This window comes from Pristiophorus japonicus, chromosome 17, assembly GCF_044704955.1.
Source record: "Pristiophorus japonicus isolate sPriJap1 chromosome 17, sPriJap1.hap1, whole genome shotgun sequence".
In the NCBI taxonomy this organism is placed as follows: Eukaryota; Metazoa; Chordata; class Chondrichthyes; family Pristiophoridae; genus Pristiophorus; species Pristiophorus japonicus.
In genome coordinates this window covers 89539094-89551203 of record NC_091993.1, presented here as the reverse complement: position 1 = coordinate 89551203, position 12110 = coordinate 89539094, and the positions used below count along the sequence as shown (strand labels likewise).

Here is a 12110-nt window from a genome sequence, read left to right as displayed (position 1 = left end):
CAATGGCATATACCGCTTGGGTTGAATGGCCTGTTTCTGTGCTGTTCAAACTATGTAATTATAGGTTATTTAAAACAAATGTTAATGCCTTCACTAAAACAGTGCAGCAAGGAGTTTCAGATGATTTTTTTAACATCCTTCAGGATCTGGGCATCGCTGGCAAGGCTGGCATTTATTGCCCATCCCTAGTTGCCCATGAGAAGGTGTTGGGCCATCTTCTTGAATCACTGCAGTCCATATGGTGAAGGTACTCACACAATGTTGTTAGGGGAGAGTTCCAGGATTTTGACCCAGTGACAGTGAATGCATTAAGAATTATTAAGCTGATGCTGATAGTGCAATTTAAGAGCCTTAGTGATACCTTACTATTTTCATACCTTTGCTGGTGGGAGTGTCATGATTGATAGCTGAGAGAAAGAGAGAGAGACTGTGGATGTGTGAAAAATGGGACTTGGTAAGCAGTTACATTGAGATTTAGTTCAGGAGAATTTTGTGCATTATACTATAGCAATTTATAATGAGGGGATGCAGGCACACCGAAGTTCCTTTGTTCTTGTTTTTGGAAGAAAACTGGTCTATATTTATGTGACTATAGATTACTTCAGGAGATGGAAAAATAATTACTAAGGAGGGAGCAGTACAAACATTGACCTTACAAAGTGTCCAGGAGGAAGATTCAGGGATGTACACATTTGAAGCTGATGGAGGGAAAACTGAAGCCTCTCTGTTTGTTGAAGGTAAATCGCAATGTTATGAAATTATCATTAGCTTTTATGGCACCCAATTCAATTCAAATCCACAGTAAACCAACAGTAGCCACAACAGTAGGAGAAAGGAAAATTTGATGTACCCTATCCCTTTAACAGAAATTTTTCCCCTCAGTATCTTTAATTTCCCTCCATATGAAATAATCAACACCAGTAATGTAGAATATTCAATTTGCAGGCTGTACAAATCTTAGCACAACATAAATTGCTTTACAGCGTGACTCATGGGTCAGCAATGCATTCATAATACCTGCTGAATGCACATTTCATGCTCCTGATTTTCCTTTTTTCCAAGCTGCTTCCTAAAATCTTAGCATTCGGAAAAGAAAATCAAATAGCCTTTATGTTTCCATTGAGCATTCAATCAGCGATTTAAAGCTTGCATGTATTGCTTAAATATATTGCCTGGAGATTAGCCAGCACTGTAGTTATTAGCTTGGTCTTGCCAAGTGGCTAAGAACAAATTGACAGCTTGTTATTATTGATCAATTCGGTGAAGCGCTCTTTAATTTTTCATTGAAGCTTGAAACAAATAATTTCATGTGTGTTGATGCCTTAGAACAATTGAGCCTGTTGCATTAGTGTTGCCTGAATGACAGATAAAGTATAGTATTGCTCATCAATTCAGTTTGCTCAGGTATAGGAACATTATTATCCCATTCTTTAGTAAGATATAATTTACAGATACCCAATCAGTGTACTTCATATGGTTTTATATTTTGGAGGTAGACTATTTCATTTTGCATTGCCAATCTATTAACTCAGTTTTAATCATGGGAGCAGTATTGGAAGAGGTAATTAGAGTGTGAGGAGATTCATGTATATAAATACTGGCATGGACCAGTGGGACCTAGTAGCCTGGCTCTGTACTATAAATTCTATGTAAACTGACAGCTGTCAAATTTAAACCATGCTTAAACATAACATTTGCCATTTTTACTAATTAGACACAGCCCAAGTGTACATTCCAGAAAGAACTTGCATTTATATGGCATGTTAATGTGTCTCTTAGGACATTTTGAAGTGCTTCATGCCATATGAATTAAAAAACAAATAGCATAAATAAACTATATGTTGGTCCTATAGAGTGCTAATACAAGTTCTATTAACAACACAATGCAATCTCCTCCAGATACCATCAGTAAGTTCATTCATCTAGTGGTTAATTAGTGCATGGCACTTATGCTTTTCCACATAAATACACATAATAAATGGTAGCAATGGGCACTGCTCAGAGAAACGCATCATAATGTGCATAAGCTGCAACATTTTAGTGAAATTGAATTTGTAATTATTAGATGATTGTAATCTATGGTCTTTAGTGCTCATTAGTGCTACTGTTCAACATCAGATCCTCCAGAGTTTGGTCAGGATGTACTTGATCAACTGGGAAAGAAACTGCTTGTTAAGGCTGGTCATACTGCAACAGTGAAAGTGCCAGTCTCAGGAAAGCCGCCAATAAAGGTGTCTTGGTACAAGGATGGGGACGAACTGTTTGAAGACAACAGAATCAGCATCGACAACAGTGGAAATTTTACACGATTATCAATCTCCAACTGTAATAGAAAGGACAGTGGAAAGTTGACAATTAAATTGAAGAATGAAAGTGGTATAGCAAGCGCAAACATTAGCCTGGCTGTCACTGGTAATGTATCCATTTCTCGCACTTTGCTTTGACATGTTATCATTCCATTTTTACACACAAGTTAGATTTATATATTATTCAAGATTGTGTTTGGCTTAATAACACCTCTATTCATACAATCACTTTATTTAGGTTATATACAGCCTTTTATGATGATGTGATGATGATGATGTGTTATCCTTTCTTCCCATAAGTTTTCTCTGACTAGTTCCCTCCTAGCGGCTCTGTGTTGGCTGGCTGTCTGGCTGGTAGGAAGGAAACAACAATGGGTCAGTGGAGACTTCCCATTCAATGGTTCTTTCACCCAAGGGTGGAAAAAGCTAGTCTTCATTCAGCATGGCTGAGATTGGAAACTGAATGGAGTTGGGGGTCAAACCCGTGCCCATGGTTTCATGTATTGGTGCCTCAACTTGTTCTGCTATGTTTTGATACCTCCCATCTCGAGAAACAATGCATCTTTTTGTTTCGCAGAGGTTTGAGGTGCACAGAACAAACCACTTGAAATGAAAAGGCCGCATTTTTATGAATGGATTATAGAGGCCAAAATTCTACAACCCTACTGGAACTTCCAGTCAACCCTTCCAAGGGAACCCATCTCTGAGGAGGTGAGGGGATTCCCGATGCTGTTCCCATGTCCCCACGTCCTTGCTCTCACAAGGACCTAGTGAATGCTCAGTGATAAGAGGCAGACAGGTCTCTTCGGACGTGCAAGTAATAATCTGTATGGAGCTACAAGCCAGGGAAGCAACCTGGGTCCCAAAGACTTAACAATGGGTGAATGTTTTTTTAAAGTTATTGTAGCCTCTTTACAAAGAGGATCACTCGAGGCTGATTTTCATATTTTTTGTGGGTGGTGGGAGCGGGGGGGAGGAGGGGCACGGGGTGAGCAGGGAACTCCTGACACCTTCGCTGGACCTGGCAGCAGATGCTAGATCTCTCAGTAGCTTGGGGCAAGTGGATGCTCAAGGTGCATCATGGTGCAGGTACCCACCAACCTATGCAAACAAGATGTCCTCCCCCTGAATAATTCAACAGGGTCAGTGCTGGATGGCATCAGTTGCTGTGACATAAGAACATAAGAACCTAAGAAATAGAAGCCGGATTGGACCATATGGCCCCTCAAGCCTGCTCCGCCATTTAATACGATCATGGCTGATCTGATCATGGATTCAGATCCACTTCCCTGCCCATAACCCCTTATTCCCTTATCGTTTAAGAAACTTTCTATTTCTGTCTTAAATTTATTCAATGTCCCAGCTTCCACAGCTATCTGAGGCAGCGAATTCCACAGATCCACAACCCTCTGAGAGAAGAAATTTCTCCTCATCTCTGTTTTAAATGGGAGGCCCCTTATTCGAAGATTATGCCCTCTAGTTCTCGTTTCCCCTATCAGTGGAAACATCCTCTCTGCATCCACCTTGTCAAGCCCCTTCATAATTTTATACATTTCGATAAGATCACCTCTCATTCTTCAGAATTCCAATGAGTAGAGGCCCAATCTACTCAACCTTCCCTCATAAGTTAACCCCCTCATCTCTGGAATTAACCTTGTAAACCTTCTCTGAACTGCCTCCAAAGCAAGTATATCCTTTCGTAAATATGGAAACCAAAACTGCACGCAGTATTCCAGGTGTAGCCTCACCAATATCCTGTGCAACTGTAGCAAGACTTCCCTGCTTTTATACTCCATCCCCTTTACAATAAAGGCCAATATTCCATTGGCCTTCCTGATCACGTGCTGTACTTACATACTAACCTTTTGTGTTTCATGCACAAGCACCCCAAAGTCCTGCTGTACTGCAGCACTTTGCAATCTTTCTCCATTTAAATAATAACTTGCTCTATGATTTTTTTTCTGCCAAAATGCATGACCTCACACTTTCCAACATTATACTCCATCTGTCAAATTTTTGCCCACTAACTTAGCCTGTCTATGTCCTTTTGCAGATTTTGAGTGTCCTCCTCACACATTGCTTTTCCTCCCATCTTTGTATCATCAGCAAACTTGGCTACGTTATACTCAGTCCCTTCCTTCAAGTCGTTAATGCAGATTGTAAATAGTTGGTGTCCCAGCACTGATCCCTGCGACACCCCACTGGTTACTGATTGCCAACCCGAGAATGAACCATTTATCCTTTCTGTTCGTTAACCAATCCTCTATCCATGCTAATATAGTACCCCCAACCCCGTGAACTTTTATCTTGTGCAGTAACCTTTTATGTGGCACCTTGTCAAATGCCTTCTGGAAGTCCAAATACACCACATCCGCTGGTTCCCCTTTATCCACCCTGTTCACTACATCCTCAAAGAATTCTATCAAATTTGTCAAACATGACTTCCCCTTCATAAATCCATGCTGACTCTGCCTGACCGAATTTTGCTTTTCCAAATGTCCTGCTGCTGCTTCTTTAATAATGGAATCCAACATTTTCCCAACCACAGATGTTAGGCTAACTGGTCTATAGTTTCCTGCTTTTTGTCTGTCTCCTTTTTTAAGTAGGGGTGTTACATTTGCAGTTTTCCAATCTGCTGGGATCTCCCCAGAATCCATGGAATTTTGGTAAATTACAACCAATGCATCCAATATCCCTGCCATTACTTCTCTTAAGACTCTCGGATGCAAGTCATCAGGTCCAGGGGACTAGTCCGCCTTTAGTCCCATTGGGCCCAAGTTTCCACATGATTTGCGCCTGATTTTTAGGAGCAACTGGTGGAGAATGGACTATCTTAGAAATCGCAATTCTCCATATTTTTTTTTCTGCAGTTCTAGTCAAGTAGAACAGTTCTACTTTGGAACAGAATTTTTTCTTCAAAAGGGGGCGTGTCCGGCCACTGACGCCTGATTTCAAAGTTTCCACAGTGAAAACGTACTCCAAACTAAGTTAGAATGGAGCAAGTGAAGATTTTTGTAGAACTGAAAAAACCTGTTCTACACATTAAAAAATCAGGCGCAGGTTACAAATTTGGCGTCCAGAACGAGGTGGGGGGGGTGGGGAACTCATTAAATTCTACAATAAATTCTTATTTATACTTCTACAAATATTATACAAATAAATCCAACCTGAATAAACATTTATAAGCAAAGAAAAGATTAAATAAACCATCTTCCTACCTGTGTGAAAGTGCTTCAGGCATCGAGAATGCTGCAGGCGTTCGTTCCCGCGGGGGGGGGGAGAAGGAAACAGCCGTTCGTTCCTGCGGGGGAGGGGGGAAGGAGACAGTGAGAAGGCTGCAAGTGCTGATGTGCTGATGGCAATGTGCTTGTATTAAAAAATGTTCAAAAATTAAACAGCTACAAAGAACTACAAAAATGGCCGAGTGCCAATGTTTTTTTCACACTGCGTGTGCGCGAATGCTTCAACGCGCACGCGCAGCGTTGCCGGCAGGAAAAAAACTAATTTAAATAGTACCCGCCCCCTCCCACTTACAAAATCGGCGTGAGTGTAGGCTCCGCCCCCCTGGGTGCCGCGCCAGGTAGACAAGGAGCTGCAGAATGCTCCAGAATTGCGAGGTTTTTTTTAGGTGCCGTTTTAGGCGCGAAAAACGGGCGCCCAGCTCGGAGGGGAGCCCGTTTTTTATCGTGTGGAAACTTGGGCCCATAATCTTATTGAGTACCACCTCCTTAGTGATTGTGATTGTGTTAATTTCGTCCCCCACTATAATCCCTTGACTATCCACTGTTGGAATACTATTAGTGTCCTTTACGATAAAAACTGATACAAAATATTTGTTCAGAGTTTCTGCCATCTCCATGTTCCCCATTACTAATTCCCCGGTCTTGTCCTCTAAGGGACCAACATTTACTCTAGCCACGCTTTTCCTTTTTATATACGATAGAAATTCTTGTTATCTGTTTTTATATTTCGTGCTAGATTACTTTCAAAGTCTATCTTCCCTTTCTTTATCATGGTCCTTGGTACAAATGACACAATTGGGGCCCATGGCATTTCAGGGCCATTATGTGTATTTTTTTTGTCCTTGGTGTGTTGAATCAACAAGAATTCCAGATAAGTTTTATTAAAAAGTTCTACTTATGTTATTATATAATTCAGCATTACAAAAAGTCTTTGAAATTTAGAAACATTCACAAACTACTGAACCTTTAACTATCGGATGTTATTTGTTATGCCAGAGTTATTCGTATTTATCTTGAATTGAAATAAATCAGTGTAAGATTTTATTGGTGATCTATTTCAGATAAACCACAGGTACCTCAGGGGCCTGTAGAAGTTCTAGAAAGTTCTGAAAGTCATATTTCCTTTAAATGGAAACCACCCAAAGACGATGGTGGAAAACCTATAGAACGTTACATAGTTGAAAGACAACAAGTTGGAAGAAATACGTGGACCAAAGTTGATGAAGTGGACAAGTCAACAACAACATTCTGTTTTGACAAAGTGGAGCACGGAAAGAATTACAAATTCAAAGTTTGGGCTGTGAATTCAGAAGGCGTAAGTGAGGCATTGGTATCGGATACAGTCACAGCTGGTAGAAAAGGTAGGTTCTTGTATCGTTGAACAAAATCCCAGCCATAGTATGGTTACATTGATATATAAAGCAGTAGGACAATTCAAATCGTTTTCATGCAAAATACCTACCAAATATAATGTTTAGTGCAAATATTTTTTTTCCAGCTGTTCCTGGAGCTCTAGCTAAACCAAACATTCTGAATGCAAGCAGCAAATCTATTACATTGGCCTGGACTCCACCGCATAACACTGGCAGTTCCAAAATAATTGGATATATTGTAGAAAAGCGCAAGAAAGGTAGCAACACCTGGAATACTGTCAATGACACTCCAATCACAGGTAATATCAACACTCAGCCACTTGGATGCAATAGCAAACTCTTAAACTGTTAGCAGAATTTACCTTAAAATGATTAATAATTTAAATGCACGGTACATAAATACTAATATTTAAAATCTAATTTCACATAGCAGGTCATCATTTTAAAAAAAAGAAAATGGCATTAGTACTCCTAAAAACCTAAATCAAAAAGTTTACCTAGGCTTTATCTTGCACGTAATATAGCCAATTCAATAAGATAACTGGAATTACACCTGATACTCCAAACTGTTCAGTAGGAATGAAACTGGTGTCTGCAGCTAAGCTGTTAAAGGATTATTAGAAATTACTGATATTTAAAGTCCCTTCCTCTAAATATCACTTTTGAAGAGTAAAATGTTCACATTTGCAGGTGTTATTTTACTAGAACAAAATTAGTGTCTTAGTTTAAGTTTGCATGCAATTATCGCCCCACTTTTGATTTGTAGCATGTTTTTAAAATAATTTTGAAATAAAAAATGATTGTCAGTGTATTAAGATAATGCATCCACATATACAAAGAAAAAGGGTTCAATTGTATGGTCCAGTTGATGTGCAGGATAACCATGTCTGTGTACAACCATGTCTGTGTTTAGAAATTTCATTTTATTTAGCAATGCTGCAATGGTAGAACCTAATAAAGACTGGTTCATTTAAATACACAATGTTCACAGCGCTCCATTCATGCTGTCGATGTTGGCATACAGACAAATAAAGAACACTTATCTGAATATTTAAGTCTGAAAGGTTACAAATTAAGAACCAACAACCGTTTTAATAGTACATCCAGTTCATTCGTTGAGCTAAACGTTAACTGAATGTAGGGCAAGAAGACCTCCTAAGCAGTTGCTGTGATTTCTAAAATGATTTAACCCATTTTACGTAGCTAAGAAGTGTACGGTCACAGATGTTATCGCAGGGCTGGAATATGAATTCCGAGTGATTGCAGTGAACTCCTCTGGTCCAGGAGAGCCCAGCTGTGAATCTGAAGCAGTGTTTGCTCGGGAACCCATAAGTATGTACTCACAGTGTACTTTACAGATAAGGATAATAGCTCGTAACAATAATATGCAACAATGCAAGAAGTAAAGACAAATGTACAATAATGAGAAAATAATAAAGAATATAACATAAAATTAATGTCTTAGTTTAAGTCTGCATGCAACTATCGCCCTACTTTTGATTTGTAGCATGTTTTTAAATAATTTTTAAATAAAAAATGATTGTCAGTGTATTAAGATAATGCATCCATATACAAAGAAAAGGGGTTCAATTGTATGGGCCAGTTGATGTGCAGACTGTGTGTAACCATGTCTGTGTTTAGAAATTCCATTTTTTTTTAGCAATGCTGCAATGGTAAAACCTAATAAAGACTCGTTCATTTAAATACACAATGTTCAAGTGAAGCTAATCAGTTACAAGTGACAACAATGGTATGAGTGTTGGTAGTTTTATGAGTGAAGTCATGTTTCATTTCTCACTAATAGACAGGCCTTGTTCTCCACTGGTCAAATTAATTTTATTCAAAATGTTTATAGTTCCTTTTGCACTCAAGATGATTGGAGAAAATGTTTTTGTGATGTCACCTTGTCATTGTTATATCCTACCAAAGATGTCCTGCTGCCAGCCTTCTGCCAAAATCACACTCTCAGCATCCAGTAGGTGTGTAAGAGCTGCATTGTGCATCTCTCCTTCCCTCTACTCTTGAGGGAAAATGCAGTGCCTCCATTCAATCCTTCCGCATGGCAGCATAACTGAGGACAGAGCCTCGATTTAAGAATCGAACCTCTAATGGTGCCTCCAGGGCTTAGATTATTCTAGCCCCATTTTGTAAATATATCTCTTTGGCCAAAAATGGCATACGTACAAGTTCCAATGATTAAAAATGACTCAATATTTAAAAGTAAAGCAATTAATCTTATGTATTTGCAACCCTTTTGAAAATCATTGCGTAATTTTGAGAAATGTAGGGTGACAACGGAAGCTGCGTATATTTCAAACATTTTTTTGACTTCAGCAATTATTTTTAAGTCAACCTCAAACTAAGAATCTTGATAATTCTATGCTACCTTCTGCTTGCAGAGCCACCTGGAAATGTAAGAGACCTCAGAGTAACAGACTCAACCTACTCAACCATATCTCTAGCATGGACTCCACCAATATGCGAGGGCAATAACGTTCCTAAAGGATACATAATTGAAATGAAATCTTCTGGAAGTACAACTTGGATTAGATGCAATGATGTCACTGTGGGAATGAGTTCATATACTGTGAAAGGCTTAAAAAAAATGGAAATGCATTTTCTACGTGTGAGAGCAATCAATGATGGTGGAATGGGGGAACCCATAGAATTAGACAATTATGTCCTTGCCATGCCCCCACCAGGTAATTGTATTTATGGGATAACCTTATTATTGTATCGGTAGACTCAGGAAAGATGTACCAGAAACTATAATAGTTCATTGGTCCTGAACATAAAGGAAGGATTAATAGAATCATTCTTCAGATGAATATGTTCTGTATGCTAAGGCAAGATAAGAAAATGCTGAGGATTAGAATGTTTCACCTCTGCATACACAGTGATACATGGACCTATGGACACCTGGAAGTAGACCGATACTGGTCAAATTCATAAGACAGAGGGTTAGGAATTGGCCAGCCTTGCACCTGTTTTTTCGGCGCTATTTCGCTGTTTTTAGCGGAAAAAGGTGATCAGGTAAATTGATCAAAGTCTTGCGCCGGTGATTTTGAAATGGTGCTGAAAAGCGGACCGCCAGCATGCAAGACGAAAAAAAGTGCTCTCGCTTTAAATTGACCATTTGCCACACCCGTATTCTGGGTGAAAAAAAGCACCCGAGAAAAGCCTGCGTTTCAGCCCCAAAAACGGTGGTATGTATGAAGACCTGTAAAAAAGGTAAGTTAAGATTTTTATTTTTATTTCTTTTTGCAGCGATTACTTAATTAAGGGTCCTGTAAATGTTTTGTGATTTTTAATTTTTTTATTTTTGCTATTTTTTGGGGTGCTTTCCTCCCTCCCAGGGGCCCTGCTAGCGGTAATCGGCCTTGGACTGAAGTTGGCGAGGACCACGGTTTCCGTCGCGAATCCTCGTGCAATGCTGATTTTTATCGCTGGGCGCATTTTTTTGCCAATTTTAGCCCTTTGAAAAATGGCGGTGTGATTAGCAGTATTTTTGGTGAAAAATGCTGAAAAAATACCGCTACCACCAAAAAAACAATTTCTAGCCCCTTAGAGACTTTTAATCTTATCTGAGTTACATTAAAACCCAGGTCCTGGAAGAAATTAAAGTACCTCACTCTGCCAATTAATCTGCTAAATTCTTACTTTTTTTGTTTATATAAATGGTTCAGTGGCCCAGGCTTTCCAGATCCATTCCGATGGTTTTCCAGTTGACCTGTGGTAGATGGGGATGGAAATGTGCTCATGCTTATGAGGATGTGTCACATGCAAATTAACTTAAATTGAATGTGGGCTCATTGAACAATGGACACAGGCGCTGTCTGTTGGGTTGTGGCATTCAATGTTTAAAGGTCAGTGGAGGAGAACTCAGTCTTTTCCTTGGATTTGAGCCTGTGTAGTCACTCTCGAGGCATTGTCCTGCACAGACCCCAGGAGCAGCTTTGCTCCAAATCAACACACAGCATTTTAGGCAGCTTGGAGACGCTTCCTCTCTTGTGGCAGGCTCCAGGGGCCTGTTGCTGTAACTTTCAGGTTCCAGTTTGGTGAAACTCCCCAGCAACATTTGGGGAGCTGGCCTCACCTATGTAAAGGTGCTGACCAGAATAATGGCCTGAGACAGCCGAGCATCTTGGGGGTATCTGCCCACGGAACTGTTTGCAGCACAGAAAGGAGTAATTTGGCCCATCATGTCGCTGCAAATTCTTTTACCAGACCAATCCAAAACTAATCCCATTGCCCAGCTCTCTCTCCATAACTTTATGTTTATGAGCGGCCAAGGCTTCTCCTATCCCCACTCTGATTTATTTCACAAGCCTAGGGTGCGTGCCATCAGGGCCCAGTGAATTATCTTCCCTGAGTTTTGCTAATTTTTTCAGAACCAATTCATTTATAGTTATCTCTAACAATTGTTCCATAACTTCTTCTATATTTTCACTTGCACCATCATTAGTAAGTAACAAATTCTAAATATTTATTTAATTTCTCCACCATGCCGTAATGCTTTATAATTAGAGTCTCATAAGCTGTTCTACCTCCACTTTAACTCATCGTAAGTTTATAAAAGCACTTACTATTTCCTTGTGTTTATCTTCAAGAATTTCTGCATATTCCCTTTAGTAATTCTAATCTCCCTTTGCACATCCCCATTACACTGTTTATTTTCCTCCTGATTATTTGTACTATTGTTAGCCTTGATTTTATTATATGCCTCCCTTTTAAGGTTGCTAGAGTGTCAGCCGTGACTCAGTGGATAGCATCTTTGCCTCTGAGTCAGAAGATTGTCGGTTCAAGTCCCACTCCAGAGACTTGAGCACAAAAATCTCGGGTGACATTCCAGTGCAGTGCTGACGGAGCTCTGCTGCACTGTTGGAAGTGCCAGCTTTTGGATCAGACATTAAACCGAGGTCCCATCTGCTCTCTCAGGTGGACATAAAATATCCCGTGGCACTATTCGAAGAAGAGCAGGAGAGTTATCCCCGGTGTCCTGGTCAATGTTTATCCCTCAATCATCATCACTTAAACAAATTATCTGGTCATTATCACATTGTTGGTTGTGGGAGCTTGCTGTGTGCAAATTGGCTGCTCCGTTTCCTACATTACAACAGTGACTACACTTCAAAAAGTACTTCATTGGCTGTAAAGCGTTTTAGGTCATCCTAAGGTTGTGAAAGGCG

The 12110-nt window shown here is 39.8% G+C and overlaps 1 protein-coding gene across 3 annotated transcripts in view; it reads left to right on the top strand.

Moving 5' to 3' along the window:
- The window catches only part of igfn1.1 (immunoglobulin like and fibronectin type III domain containing 1, tandem duplicate 1), a 74816-nt gene that overhangs the window by 47932 nt on the left and 14774 nt on the right, over positions 1 to 12110 (top strand). For all 3 annotated transcript variants that reach the window (XM_070858927.1, XM_070858928.1, XM_070858929.1), the window contains 6 exons: positions 596 to 737; positions 2119 to 2412; positions 6610 to 6909; positions 7047 to 7220; positions 8125 to 8253; positions 9321 to 9623. In XM_070858927.1, the coding sequence (XP_070715028.1) occupies positions 596 to 737; positions 2119 to 2412; positions 6610 to 6909; positions 7047 to 7220; positions 8125 to 8253; positions 9321 to 9623 (1342 nt within the window). The remainder of the gene's footprint in view (positions 1 to 595; positions 738 to 2118; positions 2413 to 6609; positions 6910 to 7046; positions 7221 to 8124; positions 8254 to 9320; positions 9624 to 12110) is intronic.